Source organism: Etheostoma cragini, chromosome 4 (assembly GCF_013103735.1).
Source record: "Etheostoma cragini isolate CJK2018 chromosome 4, CSU_Ecrag_1.0, whole genome shotgun sequence".
NCBI classification, from domain to species: domain Eukaryota; kingdom Metazoa; phylum Chordata; class Actinopteri; order Perciformes; family Percidae; genus Etheostoma; species Etheostoma cragini.
This window is the reverse complement of record NC_048410.1, coordinates 22,103,643-22,128,932: the sequence shown is the minus strand read 5'-3', so window position 1 is coordinate 22,128,932 and position 25,290 is coordinate 22,103,643. Positions and strand designations below refer to the sequence as shown.

The following is a 25,290-nucleotide window of genomic DNA, read 5'->3' as shown; positions in this document are numbered from 1 at the left end:
GAGGGAACATAAGAGCTGCCTTGAAGCCTGATATGCTTAAAAATATATAAATAAAAGACTGGCATCACATTATTTCATTTCAGCCATCTATTAAAACAACAATCAACTCCCAGCTGGTCATATACCAAGCTAATACAATTGGGACTGTGCAGCCTTGTGGTTAATAAAGAGCAAATTAAATACTAGTGGACCTGCAACCTGTCTTTTGTAGATCGAGCATGTGGTGGGATGTGTTAGTGTTTGTTTTCCTCCATTTGGTATAATGGCGACAGTAAGGCAGGTCTTTTATAGAATACCTTAAGAACATTTATGAGAAAGCCTTTTGCTGAACCAATGTTACATTTAAATTAGTTTCAGATAAACCATGGTGCCTAATACTAACTCCCTATTACTGCCTTTATTACATAACAGATTGTTGTTGGCCATTGCCTTGAATAAGAGACAGTAGTTTCCTGCTTTGTTTTTAGTAAAGGCTCACAAAACGATTTTTTTCTGCTTGTAGATTCGAGGACAGATTTGTTCACTGCCACTCCCAAGACAAGTATGTGGCCCACAATTAAAGAGCTCCTACTTCTTAAAGGATCCACACCGTTTGCATGTATTATAGTAACTGTTGCATGCAAGACTTGTATATATTCCTCTTTCAGACCCCTAACCCCTAACTCATCCAATAAACACATTGTATTTTTAGTTAATGTTAACAGGAGTCATTAGTGCATCTAAATATTGACATGTTTTGTACTCGTAATTTCACAAGAGTGTCATCACGAACCTACTTGGTTGTCAACACACAGCTCTCTTTCTTACTTTCAGCTCAACAATCCAAGTGTGACAATACTGACTGACATAACTGACAAACAGACCAGCCGAAATAAAGACAAAATCCCTAGTTGCATGGGACCAGTATTACCAGTAGATCTCGTGTAATTATAAAAACAAAACAAACTCAACTGTAAAATTTCACACAAGCAGTATAGTGGACAATAGTACATCTTCTTATTGATTTAAGAATGAGCTAAAATCCATTTTTCAGATGGTAAATGTATATCCTTCAGACCACTAATGAGGAAGCTCATGCATTTGTCAGAAGGAAGCCAAAAGCATGGCCATCCCACCATGAGGCTTGGCTTTCCACCCTCCCAGTTGCTGGAGGTTGTGATTTATGCCAAAAACAAAAAAGCAATCCCCTTTCTTGGCAGGGACCATGTCTGACAACGTGGGAGCTTGTGACAGAGTCATTGGCATTCCACTAAGGATATAATAGCTTAAAGACCAAGGAGGCAACACTCAAATATCATACTGGGAAGCAGCACCACTCAAGAGGATCACAGGAGTAGTGAGGTGAGTTCATCATTCATCTTACATACAGCATCACTCTTATATAGAGGTGTTGAGTATTTAGAGCTGGCTAAAGTCTTTGACACTAAACTAATCCTGTGGCAGATTTACTCTTAAGTCCAAAGATAACATTGAGTCAATGTAGCTAACTGTGAAAAGTGTTAGCCAGTAAACACAACGGAGTAGGCCTAATTACTCTTATATGAACAGCATATTGTGTGTATTTTTTTGTTTTTCCATCACTCACATTATTAAAAAGCTTACATGTAGTAGAATGACTTCCAGATTTTTCTGCCCGAAAGGTTACTAAAATGTACTTTTAAAAATGTATTTCTGTGAGGTTTAAACTTTGTGCAAAATTAAATCAGGGGTCAAAAGGTTGTCTAAGTCATTCAATACCGTTTAGAAATGCAAAAATGTTCTAATGTACTGTATACTTACACTGGCAACAGTGGCTTTTTACCACAGTTCAAATCAACTGCTCCTAGATTTCCGTGGTCACTTTTGTTGCAAGTCTGTTATTAATATTTATAATTCAATATGTATATTCCGTCACACAGTTTGTGTATTTAAAAACCATTCAAAAAAATGAAATTAACTTTGATGACTTTATGGCTTTTTTCTCTGACAGCTTAAAAAAAATCTACTTTTTAAAAGCATCCTTCTTTTATCAAACTCCAAGCATTCATTTTTTATATTTACCACAACATTGCCAGGTTCCAGCTTCATACTGTTTCTAACATTACTGGAAAAGATTTGTTGCAAACCATAAAAACTCTCTGTAACTGAGGCAAAAAGAGAGCTTGGTAATATCCCAAATAAAGTAAACCTGCCACTCTCAGCTAAATGCTTAGCATCAATGTCAACCCCGTATATAGTCACAGGCTTTTTTAACATGCCCTTAGTAGTGTCCAGCTTTTAATCATTTTTATGATGCTCTCATGAGTCCCGTGCTGTGTTTCAGCGCTGGTCACATAAGCAGCTGGTAGGTTAACCGCAACATGGGCCACATGTAAGCCATAAAAACAAACCCTTCCATGAAGTTGGCCTTTCTTTGAAGACCATGTCCGAAGCCAGTCTTAAAAATACCGAGCAGCTCAAAATGTTTGTTGAGCGCAAAAAAAATTGTTTTCAACTTCTCACAATCAGCATGTTAAACAAAAATTGAGGACAATAGCATGCAAATTGTAGTGCTTGTCATATTTACTAGGGGCGTCACAGATCTTCAAATCCATGAGTCGATTGGACTTTCAATTTAAAACTTGAGATTTAATTAGATTTTCAATTTAAACATTTTTCTTTTTTGCAAATGACTCCATAGTCTAACAATGCCATTGTTAGACAATGACTTGATACGTAAAGATCAACAGAGGTTTAATGTCCTGACAACTGTCATTTACATTTTGAAGTTCTTCTTTAAAAAAATAGGCTTCATGGTATCAAGTGTAATACGACTCTACGAATATACTGTATAACACCAAGTCCATATAAACTGTAATAACAATCAAAATAGTGTTACGGTAACACTCTAAAATATATATATACATATATAAAAACAAAATAATGTGATCTACAGTTTTCAAAATTGCTTTACTGAGCTTTTTTGAACAACACTTTTTCTCTTACCATGTAAAGTAACAATTAATAAAACATATATTTATATATCTATATAAACAGAATAAGGTGATCTACAGTGTTCAAAATTGCTTTCTGAGCAGTTTTAACCACATTACGACTCACCATTAGGACTCGCTCGTAATGTCAACAGTGATTTACTAGCATATTAAGGTGTTTGAGATGGGATGTTCAGTTTTATGTGGCTTGTGACATATCGTATGACAATCCAGTTTTCTCATCTCAGCACAGACGTGGTTCATCGACACCCAAGAATATCATTGCTCCTATAATGGGTGGTGTTAGATGTGTACAAATACTATTCATGAGAGAGGTCAAACATGTCACATGAATATAAGTTCAATGTGTCTACTTTAAGTGTTCTAGAGCATGAATTAATGCGTGTGATTGTTTATTTTAATAGTATTAGTCAATAAAAGGCCCATTTAGATAAAAACCTGTTGCTCCTTATTCAGGTCACTGACCTTATTAGGTTCAGAAATAACACATGCAGGTCCTTAATGGCAAGAAGCTGCAGTAGAATATCAGCAACACTATTAACTGAATTGAGCTCTAAAGGCAGTTGGTCATATATATAATATATGTACAGTATATTAGCCTGTGATCGAGCTGTTAGTCTAACTGGTCTTGTGACATGGGCAATGACTACAAAGAACTACAAAGTTCAGACACCATCAGCAATTATGAGTTTTAAGAAACTAATTTCTCCAATGTCTCACGTTAAATCTCGGCAATGCACCTGGACTCAGTCTGCCCTGGGATTGTTTTAATCAACTTTCAATCAAATAGTTACAAGTATAAAGTATGTCTGTGTGTGGTGCGTTAACGGTGGGTGCCGATTACAATCAATATTTGGGAACATGAGCATTTCTCCACCAAAGCTTTGTACCAAATACCTAACAAAGGTTACAGGGAACAGCAGGAAAGGTTTGCAGCTGCACCAGAAACACATTGTCGCTCCAGGCAATGATCTGCCTGTTGTCACAGTCCCCCTTATTACAAAACTAACATTTTAACCTACACTGTGATAGAGATTAGTTATGCAATGGAATATGGCTTGGAAAATATGAACTTTCAAGCAATTTAATGCTGCTTTATTAACCCAGTTTCTTTCTCTCTTTATTACCTGCTCCGGGGGGTCTACTAAATTGATTGACTAACTAAACATACCGGTAATTGCCTTTTAAGATACACAAAGGCTATGCAATGTTGGCAAACTTGGCAATGATACATTTAAGAGCAGCATAGCAAATGTATAATTTTGCTGACTAATATTTACTGTCATATCAGTAAATGTTACAGGATTTTGGTGAAGTGGATTATGAAGTTTACAGTATTGGAATGAGCTCATGAAGGCAATTTATCATGATCTCTCTAAGTGATGACAATACATACTAACTACTACCTTTAAGTCAAATATTGTACTGTAACTTTATAAATCTTTATAAGATGAATTGATGACATTAACAGATGTTACTTGCATTGGTGTGATTGAGTCTTACACAGTTAATTTAACTCCTAAAATCATAGTGCAAGAAGCAGAATTGGAGAGTGAAATGTTTTTTGGGAAGTTGGTACAATTATACACCTCAGTTATATGAAGTTAAAGCAATTACAAGGAACGTTCATTATTTGTTGATTTTGGCGGCCACTGTGGACATTAGTGCTAGTGTTTTCATGAGCACCACTGCCTCATTTGGATCTGGCTTGCGTATGCATTTTTTGGAAGAGAGTAAATAAAAAAACAATTCATTTTAATACCTGCTTGCAGGATAATTAGTGATTAGCTTATGTATTTATTTGTGGTTATGTAAGGTTAGTAACAGTAATATGACAAAGGTTAAACAAGCCACAATGGTAAATTCATTTATCTTTCAATGTATTTCATAATAATTAAATAAATACCAGTCTAGAAAGAAGAGGGCCCATTTCGGAGTGGTTTTGAACCCTTTAAATCCTACATTGTTTCTTAATGTGTTGAACGCCCAAGGCCAAGGTTGGCTCATGTTTTGGCCTGTACTCCATCATTGTCCCTTTGAGCTTTTTTTTTTTTTTTTTTGTTATTCGGTCAATGCTTGTTTTTAAATCTCTTTGCTGATCCTGCCCCAGAATCAGCCGTGACCCCACAATTAAACGTCAAAAATACATTTATCTAAGGAAAAATCTCCTCCTGCTTCTTTTTAACTGACTAACGTAATACTTAATGCAAAAGTTTGTCTGGGAAATGTAAACTAAGACTCTTTCTAGCCAATCTTCTCCCTGATGGCCTGCTTTATATAGAGACATCAGTATTAAATTGAGACTTTCATAACCAGTAAATACCCCTTGTAGCTGCTTTAATATATATTTTATATGTCTATGATATAGTTGGCTTTATAAACAAATATTAACACGTCTGGATATCTCCTTAAGCTCCAGCAACACTGACTCCATTACAATTGATGTTCCATCAGGCTATTTTGGCAAAGTGACATATGTCATCCTAAGTTTAGCCACCATGTGGGTAATCAAAGCTTGCTATGTATGTACTAGTAGAGATCCCTGCTGTGACTAGATCTGACAGATCATAAAATAAAAATGTTAATTTGAATAGCATGTAATGGTTTGAACATCACGCCTGCATGCTGCATCTTAAAGTGACAACATAAACCCTTGAATGATACAAGTTCCTGCCTGGTAAGAAATAACATCATGAGGTTGATGAAATTCTACTCTCCAGTTCTAACGTTAAGAGGATTTTAATTTTGTGGACTGTGAGAACACTCAGCATGCAGCAAGCAGCTGCATGGCGTGCAGCCACAAATGATCATGTTTGGAGTCGTTGACTGTATGCTGAGTCTCCCGTTGAAGCATGGCCAAAAGTCATGTTTGCCAGAGCTTTTTTCAAACAAAAAAAAACGTTTTGTGACGGCTGCTAGCCAAATAGGTTTTTACTTGTGTTTCATTTTGTAATGTATGTGTCATTGGAGAAGCTGTGCCTTTCTTGTATTTAAAAGAGCCCCTCTAGGAATATGTGATTATTCAAATCACAACAATTAACACAATTTTAACTAATCCCAGCGTTACCCCAGGTGGTTTACCATTTTTCTGTTATCTTCACATTATCTCAACATACTGCACATGGAGAAGAGTACATTTAAAATTCTGCCAAACTGCACAATTTCTGCATTAAATGAGCCAATGAATAATCAGTGTAGGTAAAGGCCAACACACATCCGTCACAGTCTTAAATTGTTCAATGTCAAAGAAACTTTCTTGCAATCAGTTGAGGCTTCTTCTGCTTTAACTGAATCTTTGAACAAATAAAAAAAATTCCAAAGATACTATTGCAAAGAATCGCTTGGAAGCTACCAGTGAATTATTTATTGTTTTCTGAAAAAAAAGAGCAACTAAATAAATAAATACTGTAGCTTAATGCCTTCCATTATCTATTGCAGTTGGGGAAATCTTGCTGAATCCATCCAGGAATCAAAGGACTGAAGATGTTTAGAAAATCAAAAGTGACGGAGGGGACAGCCACTGGCCAAGGTACGCACTAAAGGGTGATCTCATTTTCTACAGGAGGAATGTCCAATATCAAGTTTACTTTTGTTCTTTCCACACAAAAAAACCTGAAGATAAATTAGAGACAAAGAGGTGACAAAGTAGTTTCAATGAGTCTGATTTCTTGACAGACTGACACATTTTCAGATCAGTCTTGAATTAAAACAGAATTGATAGAATGAGGTTGGCAAGGATATTTGTGGACACATCTTAAGCAAATTGTGACTATATATATTTCTATGGATGCTTGAAATGGTCAATTACTTGCTATTTAGACATCAGCTGCCTTCCCTTGTGACACTACTTAAATCAGGCTTACTTTTTCCAGAAAGTTCAAGGCTGCAATTTGTCCATTAGCAACCATGTTTAGACTTCACAAGGTCTACTAAAGACTGTACACTGAGAAGCACAAGAACTTACAAGAATTAATGCTCCAGCGCACCTGAAAATGAGAATCTGATATTTGCCATACTTATCTGTGATGTTTTGTATTGATACGTTCCAGTACACTTATCTTATTGCAAACTGCTGCAATCTGACATTGACAGACGCTTAAAACATTACAGTACCTGTAGTGCACCAAATGCTACTCTACAGTAGTTGTTTTTCTTCTAGTTCCTGTCCCTCATTTTTATTATTAAAGTTGCAATGTGTAATACTGACGGCTAGTGTTTGAAAAATAGTTACCACAGTTCAAATCCAAATTATTGGACAGAGTTGTCACCCCCGCCCATTCCTCCCCAGACTCAAAGTTCACCTTTGTCCAGGCTGAGCCCGCAGCATCAATGTTGCTAGACACTTCTCTCACATAGCCAGACATTACTTTTGCAGCACAGCAGAGTAGCTAACGCTAGATACTGGCTATAATGACAGAAGCCCGTGCTCACATGGAGCTCAGTACCTGATGGACAGACACATTTCCTAGGCTTAGAATTACAGAAGGAACCGCTAAAAATAACACTACCTTGCCGTCCTCTCCACCCGACTGAAATACACACTTTATTGGCTTAGAATTACGGCAACATTGCTATACACACTGCAAACTCACAGTTGCCCCACTCTTAGCTTAAAATAACTCACCATAGTTGGCTACAGCCGCAGAAAAGGATACACATTGTTAACCGCCGTGGCCCGCTTGCCTGGTCCTCCGTTATTGTTAGCAGAGTTAGCATGGTGGCGTTAGCCATGACCAGTCGGGATCACTTTACTACCTGTGTCTCAATTGTTTTTGCGACCAACTGGGGTACTGGGCTAATACTTACCTGTTCTGGAGGAAATTAGGAAACTCATCGTCCTTTTTCGGTTCTAAGCTGTATCCATCTTTTAAATACAACTCCAATATTTACCTCGGGTTTGTCTCTGGTCACACAACTGTTACAAACATGACTTCTTTTTTATGTTGGGTCAGGCAGAATATATCCCTGTTGATCCTTTTTGTTGTTTGCTACTTTCAAAGCTGTATTAACATTACAGTTGTAGTGTGCTGGGTTTACATTTTTACCAGTATCTGGCAACCCGGCCTCGCTGTCAAACTGGGCAGTGGATCCCAACACAGGCCAAAACACAAACAGAAAGTTCATCATGGAATGAAAATTAAAATAAGAAAATACTGGCATTAGCATTGTTGTCAGAAAATATACTATTTCAACTTAGTTACAACTTAGTTTTCCTTTATATCTGATGAAGATTTAGGGCAATTTTTTGAATTATTTCAGTAAATATATTACATATTGAAAAAATGTTTATACCATGCTGACATGTGTGTTCTTTATCAGCTCCTGATGCAGAGAATGGTAAAGAAGGTAGGCTTAGCAGACAGAGAAGCTGTCATCAGCTATACTGACCCAATGACAAAGGCATGAAGAACTGATATGCAATGGGTGTATTGTAAATATGAATGAGCGTACACATATTTTGTGCGTAGATATGTAGGTGCATCACTACATATCTGTTCTCAGGTTGAATTTTCGGCATGGATTCTGAAGAATAAAGGTTAACGGGATGAAGTAATTGAAATGTAAATGTATTGAACAAGAGAGCCTTCTACAATGATAAATAACTTATAAAGTGAGTAACATGAAAAATTCTAATACCTTGTGTATTAGAATGTGTTTAGGCATGGTTTATGAGGGTGATTTGATCACAAAACAGATTTTGAGGGGTTTGATATGATCATGGTTCTTTTTTGAAGCAACACATCAACATTACGTTGTCACTGACATTTCATTTTCCAATGCCGACAGTGGGGATCAAGAAAAAATCTAGGGTCCCCGGGGTGATGATTACACAGTTTATCGAGACCCTGCCAGAGGGAAAGAGCCATCCAGACTTCACCCGCAAGCCAATTGCTTTGACCATCCAAGAGGGTAGGATTGATAGTATAAGAATCATTTTAAACATTATTATCACAAAATATAACACGGTGGAATTTCCATGATTCTGCATAATGGATTAGATGATCCGTTACTTTTGTGCAATAAGGCAGTAGGAGCAGAGTCCTGTCCTTCAACACTCAGACTCCTATGGCAGTCAGATACAATTGAACACACACAGACTTTAAAACCAGGATTCTAGGGGTACACTGATCCAATATTGAGATTGGAAATCAGCCCCAATATTGACAATCGATCGTGGATCAGAAAAATAAAAAAAAACACGGGCCGATCCAGTTTTTCCAATGTTTGGTTACCATTTGACTACTATTGACCAATACACTATTATACGGCTACGTTTTATTTACTTAAATTTGTTTTAAGAAGTTTGTTTACATTATGTTTTTGATTTGAATGCACAATTGTTTTTTAAATAACAAATAAATAAAAATTTAATACATTACATCTGTTATTTTGTCTTAGTTAGAAAGGCAATGTATAGTTAGGAAAGTCTGGTGCCTTTATGGCGGTTTTCCACTGCGTGGTATCTACTCGACACGCCTCGACTCCACTCGCCTTTTTTGGTTTTCCATTACAAAAACAAGTCCATGGGACCTGCTACCAGGTACTTTTTTTAGTACTACCTCAGTCGAAGCAAGCTGAGGCGAGCCCAAAAGGTGACGTGAAAACTTGCAGACTGCTGGTTGGTCGGATCACTGCGTTGTTAGCAGACAAGAGTGCGGAGTGTGTGTCCAGAACAAATGGACATTTAAAAAATAAATCTAGCCAGACACCGACAGATTATCTACTCTCTGCACTATTCTCACTTATCAACTGTTCAACATTAAGGGCTGTTAGGGGCTTCATGTCGTTTCCAATATTGCACACTGTTACTTTAAAAAAACAAGACAAGTTATCAAAGAAAAGTTTTCAATTTAGCTTTTCAAGTAGTGCATCAAACCCTCCTTCACATCCCGGTCTTCTTCTTCTGCACCCTGTGAAAGTGTCCCCCCCGTCTCTGCTGGCCCAGATGTATCCCAGTCGTTGTCATAAGTCTCTCCATGACTCTCATAAAGATTATACAAAGCCCAGCAGGTCACAAACGGAGATATCAGCGGTCGGACGCCGCCCACCAGACGGTCTGCGGCGACGGTTTTGCATACCGTGAATGCTCTGCAACACAAACAGCACACATGTTGGTGTGTAATCATGGTTGCTACAGTTCATGTACTTTATATAACGCTAGCGTATAGCGTTAGTAAATACTGAACGGGGCCCCTAACACATGCTAATGTTAGCTAACGTTACCAGGAAACTTAACTTACCCTTTTGTGTCGGCGAACAACAGTCATGTTGACGTCTGAACTCCGTCAGTATTCCCAAACTCCTGTTTTTTTTAGTGGTTTTTTTTGTTGCTTCCTTCAGCTTCTTTTGATACAAAACTTTTCTTCTGGCTGTGGCGAGTAGCCGACGTGATGTTGTAAGTCACGTTGACAATTACATCATCACGTGTAGCTATGGTGACCAGCCACGCTGAGACGTTACTCATTTTGCAATGGAAAACGAACGAAGAAAGAATCGAGTCGAGTAGAGGCGAGTCAAGGCGTGTCGAGTCAAGCTGTTACCAGCAGTGGAAAAACACCATTAGTCTCTTCCACATGGTGGAAGGAAGGTATAAGATGGAAGGCATACATTTTATTATTAATTCCACAAGGGTATTGGATCGGTATTGTGCATCAACAGATCCACAAAGCCCAGGAATCGGTGCTGATATTGGTGCATATCTTACATTCAATAATCATACAAAATAACAAGACGTTTAAAAAATATATATATTTCAGTCTATTTTTTCTGTTGCCAGTAAAAAAGAATTTGAGGTAATCTTGGTGGTCTTTTTTGTGTTTTTACAGGTAAATTTGCTTTTTTCAAAGCAATTGTCACTGGAGACCCACAGCCAACTGTAACATGGAGCAGAAATAATGGAGATGTGTCTGATACGTCAAGATATCAGACCAAATATGATCCCAATTCCAATGAGCATACATTTGAGGCAAGTGATACAGGCTACCAAACCCCAGTGATAGTATAGCAACATGCTGATGTGTAAAGGGCCAGTTAAATTAGCACAGAGAAAAATAGACAGAGAAAGAAAGACGAAAAAGGAGAAGCTATTTGACGGGATCAATGCTTTCCAGTCTTCTGACCCATCACTTTGCTCGGCCACTTACGTTTTCTACAATATGGGGATTTCACTCATCCTGAGAGGAGCATGCTCAACACTCCAGTTAGTTTAATAAAATGGTCTGGGCACTTCCACCCACATATCCTGTCAACTCACAGCTGTTGGAAATTGAAATTGTCAAATAAAACGCATGTGGTTACACCTCGGGAGGCCATCTACCAATCAAGCACTAAGAAAAGCTTGTAACTGTTCTAGAGTATTTCAATCAAATTGGTCTACCGTGTGCAAGATGGCACAAAGGGCTAAATCTTTATACCCCTATTCATTGCATACTGCAGGGCAGTAATTCAAAACCAGCCTAGTGGGTTCCTGAGCAGTTGCCAGGGGGTAAAGGGATACATTTTGGAGTAGCTCAGCTAATTTGAAAAAAAAAATAAAATAAAAATAGCAACTATATAACTAATATAAAAAACTATATTCACTTTGGCATTTAGGAGAAAAATAAACACATGAATAGGTTTGCTGGTGTTAGGCTGATCTTTCCTGTTTGAAATAACCAATAAACTAGATATATAAGGCCAACTGCATAGGCAGCCAATCAACCTGAGTGATTTGACCTGATAACCAATAGCAAATGTATAAAAACTACATAGGATTGGAATGTATGGAATTAGCAGGTGATGTTACTTGAGCTAATCAGATGGGGCTGCGTGGGTATATAACACACTGAGATGGTCGAAAGTTAAGTATCAATACTTCAATTAAGGCTGCACAATATAAAATATGATATGCAATAACATTGTTGACTAACAAAATAACAATGTTACTTGCAACAAAAATACTAGTATGCTCAGTTCTGCGGCTTTCATTATTTAGCTAAAATACAAAACGTTGCTTGTTGAATTTAAAACAAAAGGAAATCATTTTCAACCTTTTTCACTGAACAGATTGAACATTGAATTAAATATGAAAGGCACCACTAAAAAAGCATAACAGTTCCACTGTTAAGTGCAGTTTTCTACCAATACTGTCTTTCAACTAACACAAAAAATCCCAGTCTTTAGCAATATGTCGCAGCCTTTGGCCACGTTTGTTTAAAAAACAGTATATTGTGCAACACTAACTTACAGAATTCTAACTTATAACACTTTTTCGACACCATGTTTTAAACAGTGACAAAGAAACAACAGAAATTAATAATCCTGCTTCCCTGAAGTCACTCATGATTCAACATTTTCCCATATTATGTAAACAATAAACAGTAAAGGGGACTTTATGGTGCATTCAGGGACACCTCATGTACTCATTGTGCGTTCAGGTGCAACTTGTTAACTCTAGAAATTCAAACTGTTGTTGTAAAGTACCCTTCTGCCATCTAAAAGTGACTTTTTTGCCTTTTTGTCCTGGTATTAAAGAGGTATCGGGTTAAAAGACATTATTCTAGTATTCTATCAACATTTAAAATTCTGATATTGTGACTACCTTGTAACACACTAGACAAAAACGGTTGGAAACCACTGCTTTACAATATAAAACTTATTGACAAGCAAACTACTTCACCCATCATATTTCGTATGTCTTATATCTTCCAGATGCCAAATGTTAAGTCAGATCAAGCTGATACTTATAAATGCTTTGCCACAAATGAATATGGACAAGCTGTGGTCACAGTTGTTCTAAACGTGATTGCAGGTAAGAGCTGTCTGATTGCTTTCGATAATATCATGCAGAGTAAATTAATTTATCAAGCATTCTCCCAAATCTACTTCAAATCGAGTACATTTGGATCCAAATTTGACATTTTATTACTTTATACCCTAGAGTGTATTTACACTCATTCCAGTGCATATCACTCTGCAGTCCCTGTTGTATGTTGTTTAATTATGTGATTGTACTAATAATGTGAGTACCCTCTGTTCTGCTTCCAGTTGGTTTTAAAAAGGACAAAGCCCAGAAACAAGAAGCTGAAGCCCCTGACGGGAATTTTAAAACTGTACTAAAAAGAAAAAGGTGGGGTTGTGTTACATGTGCTGCAATCGTATGTGTTCCAGAGAATGCTGTGGTTCTTCCACTAAATGATCCCTATATTAAATTACAGTAAGATCCGTCCGAAATCTGAGCAACCTGCAAGAAAAGAAGGAGAGATTGATCCTAAGTTCTGGGAGCTCTTACTTAGTGCTGACAAGAAAGACTATGAGAGTATCTGTACAGAGTTTGGAGTGACTGACTTTCGCTGGATGTTAAAGAAACTTAACGAAATGAAGAAAGAAAGAGAAGAAGAACAAGCTCAGGTTTGTCATTTGTGATATAAATAAATATGAAAATAATATTGAGGTATGAAGCTACTTAGATACATTTAAAAAATGGCAATTCTGTTATAAATTAAGTTAATTAACCAGTAAGTACAAAACAGGATAAAGCAGCTTTCTGCTTGATATGTATTTCTTATTCTGTGTTTGTCCCAGTTCATCAAAAGCCTGTCTAACCTGAAACCTATTGAGGTCAAAGCAGATGGTACTGCTTCCTTTGAGATTGACATGGACCTTATTGAACCAAGCAGCTCCATATTCATATACAAGGTTAGTGTGAAAACAAAATGATAACTCGCCTAGCAACCCAACGACATAATTAGTAAAGGAACTTACCAAACAAATTAAAAGGATTCCTTCTTGGGGAACCCTGATTGTTTATTAGTTACTTTAACTGCCATCAAAGTTTAAAGTTTAATAGTTGTGGTTTTTTATTACTTTAGAGATGCGTCAATATATCTTGTACTGGAGTCAGGGGTGGATGGACAGAGAGATGGACCAACATTAATGGGTCCATCTATTATTAGTATACAGTATACTAGAGCTTATGGCTATGAGTTTGAAAATGTTTGATGAAGTCCTGCTATGGTGCTTTTAATTTTCCCTTAAATGAATGTTCTGTGAATCTATGTTTTGCAGGCACAATTTGAAATATCCCAATAGGAAATTACATTGTATATTTCCCCACAGGATGGTGAAATGATTCCATATACAAAGGAATTGGGAGACAAAATGAAGCATAGCCTCAACAAAGTGGGGAAAAAGTATATTTTCAGTTTGAGAGACCTCATGCCTGATGATGCTGGACTGTACCAGTTGGACGTTGAGGATGTGAATATCTTTTCCACTGAATTTAAAAGTAAGTTTTACACTTGCAGACAAAACTAATTAGTATCCCTAATAAAGCAATGGAAGACAACGTTTTTGATGCTCAATACAAAATAGCCCTGTTAAAAAAAACACTGATCATTCATGCAGATATACTGTAACTAAAAATGTTAATCTAAAATGCATTGCCTGTTATGTTTCAGTCCCTATGGTGGATTTCCTGGTGAAACTTGAGGAAGCGAAGGCAGTAGAGAGAGAAGATGCTGTTTTTGAGTGTGTCCTGTCAAATCCCTTCTCCAAGATTTTGTGGTTTGGCAAGAACTTGCCGCTAGAACAAAACGATAAATATGACATTGAGGTTTCAGAAGACAAGCTCATTCACAGGCTGGTGGTCAAAGACTGCATGATAGTAGACAAAGGAATTTATTCCTGCTGTGCAGGAATAAAATCTTGCAATGCATGGCTTATTGTTGAAGGTAAGATTTTATATTTCACACAAAACACTTAAATGATTAGATTCAGTAATAGTTAAGATAATGTTTTTAGATAGATCGTAATGGAATAGTAATAAAAGGAACAAGATGCCAGATACATATCACCAATTACTGCTTTCATGTTATAATACGGCATTTTTAGGTGTGCTTTTTCTTTTTTCTCCAATTCAGCTGATAAAAATGCAGATAAGGGCAAAAAATCAGTAAGAAAAACAACAAGGGCAGGAGGATCTGGGATAGATCTACAGAAGGTTGCCGAAGAGCAGCAAGTAAAATTGGAGAAACAGAGAGAGGAAAAAAAACAACAGATTAAAGCTACAGCAGCTGCACCTCCACCTGAAACCCCTCCAGCTCCTGCACCCACAAAGGCTGAACCTAAGGCACCAAAAGACCCTGAGCCAAGTAAGAATGCCAACCACACACAACAAGGAAGCCATACTGAAAACTCTTGAATTTTTGTTTTAGGCTAATGCTAATGTGATCATCAAAACTGACAAATTTTTGACAAAAATGTTTCTATGTGGTTCTTTCACTACTTTTTCAACATCTTATGAAACCCTGGGCATCAACAGTATGTTTATACATATGATTTCATTAAGTCCAAATTATTTCAGAAACTGCAATGGTTTGGGGGAAAGTTAAAAAAATGTTATCGTCACCATTTGCATTTTGTAGCTGTGAACATTTGTTTATATGGCAACCGCTAACCAGTTTTAATGGTTGATAGAAATCGAAACCGAACCAGCAGCAGTGGCGGATCCAGCCGCTGTGGAGGTAGTCAGCACTGGTAAGAAAGATGAAAACATGTGGGCTAAAAACGTTGTTTGTCCCTCCGCTGGGGTCACTGTAATGTTTTATTTTATGTTATCTGCTTATTATGTGATTGTCTGCGTCTTTAAGGTCAGGTTTTGCTTAATAGTATTTAGCTCTTTTAGATTTACTGATACAATCAATATTCTTAGCAGACAGGTTACCATGCTTTTACTCAGCCATGTACTGTGGTCCGCACCTTGCTGACTGTTAAAACATCACTTATGTACTTTTAGTACAGTAAATCTAGAGGCGTCAAAAGTAATCTAGGCATCATACCAGTGCCTCTGCATGTTTTAGCCCATTTTATACATATCAAACTATTTTTCAAAACATGCTGTAACTTTTTTTAATTTAATTTATTTTTTGAAGATTATTCTTTTAGGGCATTTCCCTTTATTATAGTGGATGGACAAGGGGGAGAGAGACAGGGGGGGGGATGACACCAGCAAAGGTCCGCAGGTCAGATTTGAACCAAGCCAACATGGGGCGAACACTCTTACTGGGTGATACCTTTAAAAAAGCCGACAACCATTAATTTCACTGCCGTATGGAAATCATCGGCCAGAGACCTGAAACATGCCTATCGCTGAGCCGTCCTAGTATTATGTCTAGTATGGTGTTAATGCCAGTATAGCTTTAGTATCTTTGTATGTGCAGAATAGGTGGAACAGTTAATAACGCAGACATGATACAGTATTGACATGTATTAACTTTCTAAAATAAGGTCTCTGCTACACATAAAAATAGGCATGCACCAATACCAGTATCGATCCGATCCCTCTGTGCAATGTACGCATGTACTCGTACTTGTAGTCAAAAAATTACCCCAATACTACCACACCCGATACCACTTCATAGCATTTTGAAACTTACTTCTCCGTCAAGCAGGTATAGGGGAGGGAAGAAGATTAATGCTAGCCGTACTAAAATAACTACGCTCTTGGCCAATGCATAATGGCACTAGCCATGTTGTTAATAATACTAGGTTTTCAACATCTTCTCAGTGTACCGGAGCTGAGAGAGTTGCAGCCGTCACAACATCACAGAAACCATGTTTCCAAAGCTGCTTTGTGAAAACCCACATCAGCAGCTTGTTGCCCGTAAACTTCAACGCTGATATTTGGAATAGCAGTGTTGGCTCAATGTCTCTTACGAGCCTAAAGGGCATAAACACGCACAATGCAATGTTTGAGTGCAATGTTAACTGTTTTAACTGTTATAGTTTGCCAAAAGTCTTTAAATTTGGACAAAATCGTGTGAATTTAGCTGCTGGAGTAAACAAACATCCTCTCTGCTGGATTAGTAAATCCACATGGGTACCTAATATGCACGTGAATGACATCATCAGACTTTGCGTTCTTCATTCTTTCTAAACTTCACTCAGTATTTTGATATCAGGAATCATAGGACTTATTTTATTAATACTAGCCCGGGGAAATGTCCAGGCCCAGGCACTGAGCTTTGAAGAGAAAAAAAGGCATGGTACTTTGAAAAAATCAGAGAAGGCCAAAATCATCTATGAAAGTACTTGTACTGCATTCCTTCATAAAACGTTCATCTGGCAGAACGTGCACCCCGTGTACAAAGGCTCAGTACTCACGCAGTGGCCCTTGCTGCATGTCACTCCCCCTTTCTCTCCCCTTCATGTCTAAGCTGTCCTGTCAAATAATGGCCAAAAAAATGCAGTATACTTTTTCAACAAAAAAGTGCATTAGCACATTTAGCCCTTCTCCCCCAGTGAGCATTTGAGAATATATGAATATGATAATATGGAAGTGCCTCAAATTGTATTCCATCCTCCACCATTGCTGTTTTCAAACATATATTACTAGCCAACACAGCCTAACACACAACACTCATCATTTCAAATAATGAGTGTAGGTGATTCTTCTAAATTTTTATTCATCTCTGTATGTTCAAAACTGACAATATTATTGGACTGCAAAGTTGCATGATTCTGGAAGCAATTACAGTCGCGATTAAAGCTTGAACGTTAGCAGTTGACAGTTACAACAGCTAGGGCGGCATTGAGATTTATTTAAGTTTTCATTAAAAGAAAACTTTCAAATGCAAATTTTCAATGGAGAAAACCTAGGTCCCACCCACTTTACAACGCTATGGCCATATGTGAGTAGGAAAAAACAACACTATGGCTTGCCGCTTGCTTTGGAAAACATTAAGGAGTAAAGGGCGGCTGTGGCTCAGTGGTAGAGCGGTTCCCTGCCAATCGGAAGGTTGGTGGTTCGATCCCCGCCCCTGCAGTCATTGTCGAAGTGTCCCTGGGCAAGACACTGAACCCCGAGTTGCCCCCAGTGCTGCGCATCGGAGTGTGAATGTGTGTGAATGTTTATCTGATGAGCAGGTGGCACCTTGTACGGCAGCCCCGGCCACACTGTGTGAATGGTGAATGTTTCCTGTAGATGTAAAAAGCGCTTTGAGCAGTTGTTAAGACTGGAAAAGCGCTATATAAATACAGCACATTTACATTTAAAGTTAGTGTACCTGATTTACAGAAAATGCAGTAACACATTTCAAAGACTATAACGCTTTTTAAGAAAATGTTTCACAAGTCATCAAATTCATTAACGCAGATTAACATGTACAAATCTAACATGTTTTATTAAAATGTTTTCATACTGTCTGTGATTGCTGATAGGTCATTCGGACAAAGCAACAGCACCAGCTGGAGACTCAGAAAGCGGTAAGAGAGACAACGGCGGAGCATTTAAATTGAGAAAGTAATTTACTAAATGTCGTTTAAATGACTTACTGTTGTTATTGTTGTTAGGCCACTCAGCTAAGCAAGCCGCTGGCAATGAGAGTCTTGAGGCACCACTTCCAGATGCAGAAGGCAGTATGCAACATATTGAACACTGACAGTACAATAGTAACAGATATTAAAAGACTAATAATACAAAATTACATTAGTAACAGTTTTAAAATGAACTAATCAATATCTAATCATATTACTTATTCACTAAAACATCTTAGTTCTGTAAATTGACCATAGCTTCCCAAAAGTAAAATACTAATTAATAAACTAGATGTGAAATAATGACTTGCATGTGGAAACACCCTTTTTAATATAATAGCGATACAAAGACCCACGCTGTTCTAACTTGCTGAGGTCTTCTTGGGAAGTGTTTGCTTTTGATGTCATAACCTTGCTTTGTAATGTGTGTTTATCATAACCCTTTATATATAAACTAACCGGGTCAGACTGATATAAATGTTTACCCATTGTTGGAGTGTGCACCACATTTATTTTTTTGGTAAAAACAAACATAATTTATAGTTTTAGTTTTAGTTATGATTATACCCGTTATTCTTCTCTTTTTACAGGTAGAATTCACACACTTTTCAAAGTATATAGTGGCATTAGCCTTTTTTCTTTATGGAAAGCACAACTATGAACATATACATAAGAAAACATTAATATTAATAAACCATTTACCTTCATCTCAACATGCACATTAATGAGTAGAGATTAGAATTATATGTGTAGGTAATTGTTGTATTCTTGTGCACTTATATGTGCACACATATAGTCCTAAACTGAAAGCTGCGGCACATACATTTGCAAAGTGAAGAATAATATTGGTGTATGTTTCCCAGATTCTGAAATTACCTGTGGACTCTCTGATATTTATGCTCTTCGTGGAAATCCAGCTGAATTAGCGGTGAAGATGAGCATGGACTGCGACGGTACCTGGTTCAAAGATGGAGAGCAGGTAAGGCCCATGAAATTTACGTAATACATCCTTACAATATGGCCATTTTATAAAATGGAAATTCATATTTAGAGTCAATTGTGAGTAAGTAAAGGGTAAGAATATTTTTCAGCATGAATTTTCAGCAATAGAAATTTTGTAATGAAGGAGTAAATAGTCTTGTGTATTTGGAATTTGAGTTTTTTTTTTTTTTTTTTTTTTTAATAACACATACGGTTTAATGTTCTCCCTTTCACATTTGCTAGTTAAACTCAGGTTCTAGAATCCCCATAACCAAAGAAGGAACCTCTCACAAGCTGACTATTCAAAGCTGCGGAGATGAAGACTCTGGGCTTTACCGTTTTGTATCGGGGGATCATAGTACACAAGGAAAGGTCACAGTTGGAGGTATAATTTAATCACATCTTTGAAGAAAATATGTCAAATGTCAATAGAGTCTCTGAGCATTACACTGAATTACACTTTCTGTTGCATAGGCGTACCTGAATTTGACCCAGACGATCTTCACAAGTTCTCCAAACCTGTGATTGTAAGAGTGGGCCAGAACGCCGCTTTTAAGGTGCCCTTTCCTCCTCAGGAGTCTTTGGTGGTCAGTTGGTTTAAGGAAGGCACTGAGCTCAAAGACGGCGGAGGAGTTAAAATCGTGAGGGAGCCCAGTCACAGCCGGCTGCTGCTCAGAGATTGCCTGCGGACAGACACAGGGGAAATAAAGATCCAACTCAAAAACCCATTTGGAGTTGTGGAGGCCGCATCTAAGCTTATAGTGCTTGGTACGAAAAAAATATAAAAAGAGTAATCTAATGAGAAAAATGAGATGAACTTTGTACAATAAGTGAACCCCTACATTCACAGCCACGTTCAAACATACACACAATTTTCACCTCACTGAGCACACATTTATATTATATTTGTAATTGAACACGTTTTTGAAACAGATCGGCCGGGTCCACCGGAGGGTCCAGTGGAGACGGTTGAAACCACCTCATCTATAATTGAGATTAAATGGAACCCTCCTAAAGACGACGGCGGCTCCGCTGTCACCAACTATATTACAGAACGGCAGCAGGCAGGACAGAGTCTGTGGACAAAACTTGGGGATGTCTCAGCTGACAAGACCTCCTTCAGAGACAGGAATGTGACTCATGGAAAGAAATACAACTACCGCATCTACGCAGAAAACCCTGAGGGCCTCAGCGACCCCCTGGAGACAGCTGTTAGCATTATGGCTGGCGCAATGAGTGAGTGTAGAAAATAGAAGGCTCATTTAGCATTCCTCAGCAAATCCCATGTTAATTTCCCTCAGGTTGTGATAAATGCAAATGCCTCTGGATAGTCTTGTGATTGCTTCAAATCGTTTGTCACCGGAACCATTAAGTCACTGTAGAAAATCCACCTTTTATCATTGCTGTTAAGATCGCTCTATCTCCATGAGGAATAGTTTGCAATATCCTGCAGTGATAACATGTTGATGTTCTTAATTTAGTCCATGTCTTTACAGTAATTACTTCTGAACAATAAGGATTACTTGATTAATTGTCATTATGCTTTTATCAATAATTTTGCTCGTCATTCCTTAGTACTCTCCGGTCCACCTGGTACACCTACATTGGTGAGTGCCTCTAAGACCTGCATCAGGCTGACCTGGACCCCCCCAGAGGACGACAGAGGAGTACCAATCATTGGTTACCAACTGGAGAAACGAAAGAAGGACACAAATCAGTGGATTGCCCTGAATGCAGCAAATGAACCTATTGAGGGTTTGTCAAAAACACACATACAAACACTATTGTTCTAATGTAAGGTAATTTGCTTAATTTATTTATTTATTTTACAATGTAATGAATATTATTTTCAGATGTGAACTATGCAGTTAAAGATGTCACTGAGGGAGCAGAGTATGAGTTCAGGGTTTCAGCGATCAATGAGTCAGGTTCAGGAGACCCAAGCCCCCCCTCTGAAATGGTGTGCGCAAAGAATCCCAACAGTAAGTAGTTTACTTCTTTTGTGGTGCATATTCATTATTTCAATATGTTATCCAGAGCAATGTTTGTTCCCGGCCTGCCTTTCATGTTGTATGTGTTTTCTTCAAGTGAGACCTTGTTTTAAAGACCCAGAGGACTTCATTGTTGTAAGAGCAGGAAATTCTGTACGTGTCAACATTTGCTATGAGGTATGGATAAGTCTAACATCTGGTATGTATATTGAGCCATTCCTTCATGGTGTGATTCCTAAATCTTTTCAAGTCAGTTCTGCATTTCAGATTTGTTCCACCTATTCCAGCCATGTCATATTCTTGAGTGATGAGTTTACTACGGTGTGACATGACTGCATATGACTCACACTTATCTCCAGGCTGAACCTCCACCTCACATCACTTGGCTGAAGGATGATGAGCCAATATCCCCGTGGGTTAATGTCATCAACACAGAGGGAATGTCTCAGCTTGTTATTCCCTCATCGAAGCGCTCAGATTCTGCCATTTACAGCATCAAAGCCAAAAACTCTGTGGGTGAGGCCTCTTTTGACATTGAGGTTAGAGTCACAGGTGAGGACAAATGAGGAAAGCGCAGAAAAGTTGATAATTTTGTACTGAAACGACTCCTGCCAATTACGTTGTTCTGATTTTACCTGCATGTTAGTTTAAATGGATGCCTTCTAGGCCGAGAAATTTGACTTCTGCCTTGTTTCAACAAAAACACAGCAGTCTCGGAACTCTCGTTGGGAGTTTTGAGTATTACGTATTCGCAGACGAAGCTCGTGCAGTATGTGGAGTATTTTGCCTGTAATAAACTTTCCTGCATATTGACATTTTCCAATCAGTACCTATGCATCCCGGTGGTACACACGTACACATAATTGTTTTAAAAGTTAGCAGCTGAAAAGAGAGCATAACTTCAAGATGGATGACACACGGCTTGCTTCAGGTAAAGAGTCCAACCCCCTACGGGCTGGTTGAAAACATGCAGAACACAGCCGCTGGGCAAAAAATTCCTCCGTTGACGATTTTTTGAGTTTTTCCAGACACACTTCTGATACAAAGCTTAATACTAATCGGTGAAGTATCCCTTCAACAATCCTAGGGTCTTGAAATGAAAAATTAATTTGTTGGAATTGAGTAAATAATTTAATTGCTTGCATTTTGTTCCTCTGGCCAGAGAAGAACATTGTTAATATAGAAACTCAACATTATTTGGCTAATATTTACCCAAGTAAACGCCAATGACACACACACACACACACACACACACACACACACACACACACACAAATGTCAAAACAGTAAACAATTTCTAAGTGGAATGAGAAGTATAATTCGTACTGTGTAGCATGCAGTAATAGGATATTATTAACGTATAACAGCTGTCAAATGCAAATGTAATCCTGACAAAAACCGACAGAGAAATGAAATGCCTCGAGTGTTGTAAGATTATAGGTTTCAAAGCAGCTACACTACAGATTTATAGGGGTAAAAGGGGATAAATGTCGAGCAATGATTTTCTTCCCCCCTCTCCGAGTAGCATACTCTGCATCTTATCATATTTGTTGCTAGACGAACCCAAGACTCCAGGGCCCGTGGAGATTGAGCAAACAGTTCATGGCAAAGTGGCAATATCATGGGCTCCGTCTCCGGACCAGGAGCTCGACGACCGCCTGTACTATGTGGTGTCTCAACACGACTCCAACACCAGAGTGTGGAAGACTGTAGCAGACCGCCTGTTCGCTAACACATACACAGCCAACAACATCCTTCCAGGGAGACAGTACCTTTTCCGGATCTACGCCAAGAATGATATGGGCCTCTCAGATCCATCTCAGTCACCAACATGGGGCATCAACAATAACAGAGGTGGGCCGAAAGTTTTCCCAGTTCAGTTATGTTTTTGATTATGCCATCATAGTAAACAAACCTAAAAAATTTAATATTTACATAAAGATGCCTATAAAATGTATCCTGGATTAAATAAAATAATGTAAATATATTAATGAGGCCATTTAGTTAGATAAATATAACTAAATAGGTTTTTATGTTTTAAAAATATCTCAAATGAATAGGCCCTACTGTTATGTCCTAAATCTACGTTAATTTATTTTAGGTGACTTATTTTATAAGTCCACCTTTATTTATTTATATAGGAGCTCTAAGAATGGCAATGTCAGTTGATGAATCAATCTGTGGGTTTGCTACTGTGGTCCACAGTGAAATGTCATTACAAATATTGAATGGATTGCCATGAATGTTGTACAGATATTGATTGTGAAGTTGAGTCCTCTGGTCCCCAGAAGAATAATCCTTTTCATGCAAGTCAATGTTTCCAATTATGCAGTGAATTATCGCCTCATCTACCATACAATATAGATTGACACAAGATTTGGTCCAGACAATAATGGTTCCTAGACATTGTCTTCTGATGACTTTGGTTGTACACACATATTATTCTTGCACCATCATTGGGTCAAAATTTGTATTTGATTTGACCAGATACTTAAAAAAATACTAATATTCCTATCAGCCTCAGCTTTACTTTCAACTTGTGACTATGTGACCATGATAAAAACATCATACCTGCTGAACATACGCAAGTTAGTATAGTCACTGTATATATTGCTAGATTAACATTAGTCTTGTTTTCCATATTTTCTTTCAACTCCAAAGTGCAATTACAATAATGAATCTCTGATTGGTTCATTGTGCGGAACCTATTCTTTGAGATGAGGGTAATACAAACAGATTTGATAGGATTATTATGTGATTTAAATTATTTAAATTAGGGCTGGGCAACATAGAGAAAATCAAATATCACAATATTATTGACCTTAATACCTTAATGTCGATATTGCGATGATATTGTGTGATTGACTATTGGTGCTTTAACTAAATGTTAATTACACAATGAGATTTCTGATTAATATTCTCCAGAAATGATTTAATGACTTAGTAGGTAAAGGTAAATAATAGAACAGCTAGAACTGTTTGGTAAGTTCAGAAAATGACATCACTTTACTGTAAGGCAGCCTGTAAAACCAAGTAAAGACAACACTAATCATATTACAATATATCCAAAATCTAAGACGATATCTAGTCTCATATTGCAATATTGATACAACATTGATATATTGCCCAGCCCTAATTTTAATCCTTTTTGTCTTTAATTTTTCCCATTAAGTTCCAATATCTTCACGTGGAGTTAATTCATCAGAGCACTGCTTTGAGAGGCCTCCATCCATCTTGGTCCCTCTGAAAGTCCACACGCCGCCTAAAGGTTACAAAGTCTACATGACATGTGCTGTCCGAGGATGCCCTGCGCCCACTGTATCCTGGTACCTGAACGACGTCTGCATCAACTCAGACAACAACTTTTACATCACCAACTCCTTTGGTGTGTGCTCCATGTTCATTCTCAGAGTCCGATCAATAGACAGCGGTGACTATAAAGTTGTTGCGGTCAACCCTCTGGGAAAGGCCGAGTGTTCTACCAAACTTATTGTTAGAGGTAAGGTTTAACTTGGAGTTGGAATAGTTTCAGAATAACCTGTTTTGGTTTATTTGTTTATTGATTATTTTTCTCACTGCTTTTTCTCCACAGACTGAAACAACATGGAGGCTTTACGCAGCTTTTCCTCTTACTGAGAAATTCTGAACAATAAGGAGGTGAAATGATTTGTTTTACTGCATAGATTGCATTGAAACGTAAAGTGCTGGTAAAACCATCTAAATGGTCTAAATACTAACTCATTTAATTTATTTGAAATGTGTTTTTCAATTGTTACCCTGTCATCAGAAATAACTATTTAGCACGAGTGAAGTGAAAAACCACAAGACATTTGTACGACTTACTATTCTAGAAACTGCAATAAATTGACAAATGAATAATGGTGTGTAGCGTTTTTATTGGTCTTGTAGTATTCTTCTTGATATTCTTCACTACCTTCACTGACAGAAACAAACTCAGTGGCCGTTAAAGCAACAGATGTTCCCAGCATGTGTTTTCATGGCTCAAACATCTGAGCCCACAACATTGTGCTCATCACAGCACCACATTAAGC

At 37.8% G+C, this 25,290-nt stretch overlaps 1 protein-coding gene and 1 long non-coding RNA gene across 5 annotated transcripts in view; one reads left to right on the top strand and one right to left on the bottom strand.

Moving 5' to 3' along the window:
* LOC117943305 overlaps positions 1 to 25,290 on the bottom strand; it is an 83,329-nt gene that overhangs the window by 35,119 nt on the left and 22,920 nt on the right. The window contains exons 1-3 of one of the 2 annotated variants that reach the window (XR_004656332.1): positions 23,011 to 23,079; positions 19,728 to 19,930; positions 19,143 to 19,223 (exon numbers count right to left, since the gene is read on the bottom strand). This is a non-coding gene — a long non-coding RNA (uncharacterized LOC117943305). Of the gene's footprint in view, positions 1 to 19,142; positions 19,224 to 19,727; positions 19,931 to 23,010; positions 23,080 to 25,290 lie in introns of those variants that run through there. The other variant, XR_004656331.1, reaches the window with a different exon arrangement.
* LOC117943303 (immunoglobulin-like and fibronectin type III domain-containing protein 1) lies at positions 1,123 to 25,111 on the top strand. 3 transcript variants are annotated; one of them, XM_034869350.1, is made up of 24 exons: positions 1,123 to 1,341; positions 6,411 to 6,501; positions 8,292 to 8,318; positions 8,760 to 8,882; positions 10,799 to 10,938; positions 12,663 to 12,762; positions 12,999 to 13,080; positions 13,169 to 13,361; positions 13,536 to 13,649; positions 14,070 to 14,238; positions 14,411 to 14,683; positions 14,873 to 15,103; positions 15,429 to 15,488; positions 19,130 to 19,245; positions 19,491 to 19,632; positions 19,722 to 20,015; positions 20,181 to 20,483; positions 20,823 to 21,002; positions 21,101 to 21,229; positions 21,336 to 21,415; positions 21,598 to 21,790; positions 22,796 to 23,092; positions 24,411 to 24,737; positions 24,831 to 25,111. In XM_034869350.1, the coding sequence occupies exons 2-24, from the start codon at positions 6,456 to 6,458 to the stop codon at positions 24,833 to 24,835; spliced, it is 3,624 nt and encodes a 1,207-aa protein (XP_034725241.1). In that variant the 5' UTR covers positions 1,123 to 1,341; positions 6,411 to 6,455; the 3' UTR covers positions 24,836 to 25,111. The 3 variants fall into 3 exon arrangements, with proteins under 3 accessions (XP_034725241.1, XP_034725243.1, XP_034725244.1); XM_034869352.1 differs by lacking the exon at positions 8,292 to 8,318; XM_034869353.1 differs by lacking the exon at positions 14,411 to 14,683.

Coding starts and splice junctions, on each gene's coding strand:
- LOC117943303 (XM_034869350.1), top strand. CDS start 6,456: ATGTTTAGAAAATCAAAAGTGACGGAGGGGACAGCCACTGGCCAAG. Junction 13,081..13,168: donor ACTGTACTAAAAAGAAAAAG/GTGGGGTTGTGT, acceptor ATTAAATTACAG/TAAGATCCGTCCGAAATCTG. Junction 14,239..14,410: donor CTTTTCCACTGAATTTAAAA/GTAAGTTTTACA, acceptor GTTATGTTTCAG/TCCCTATGGTGGATTTCCTG.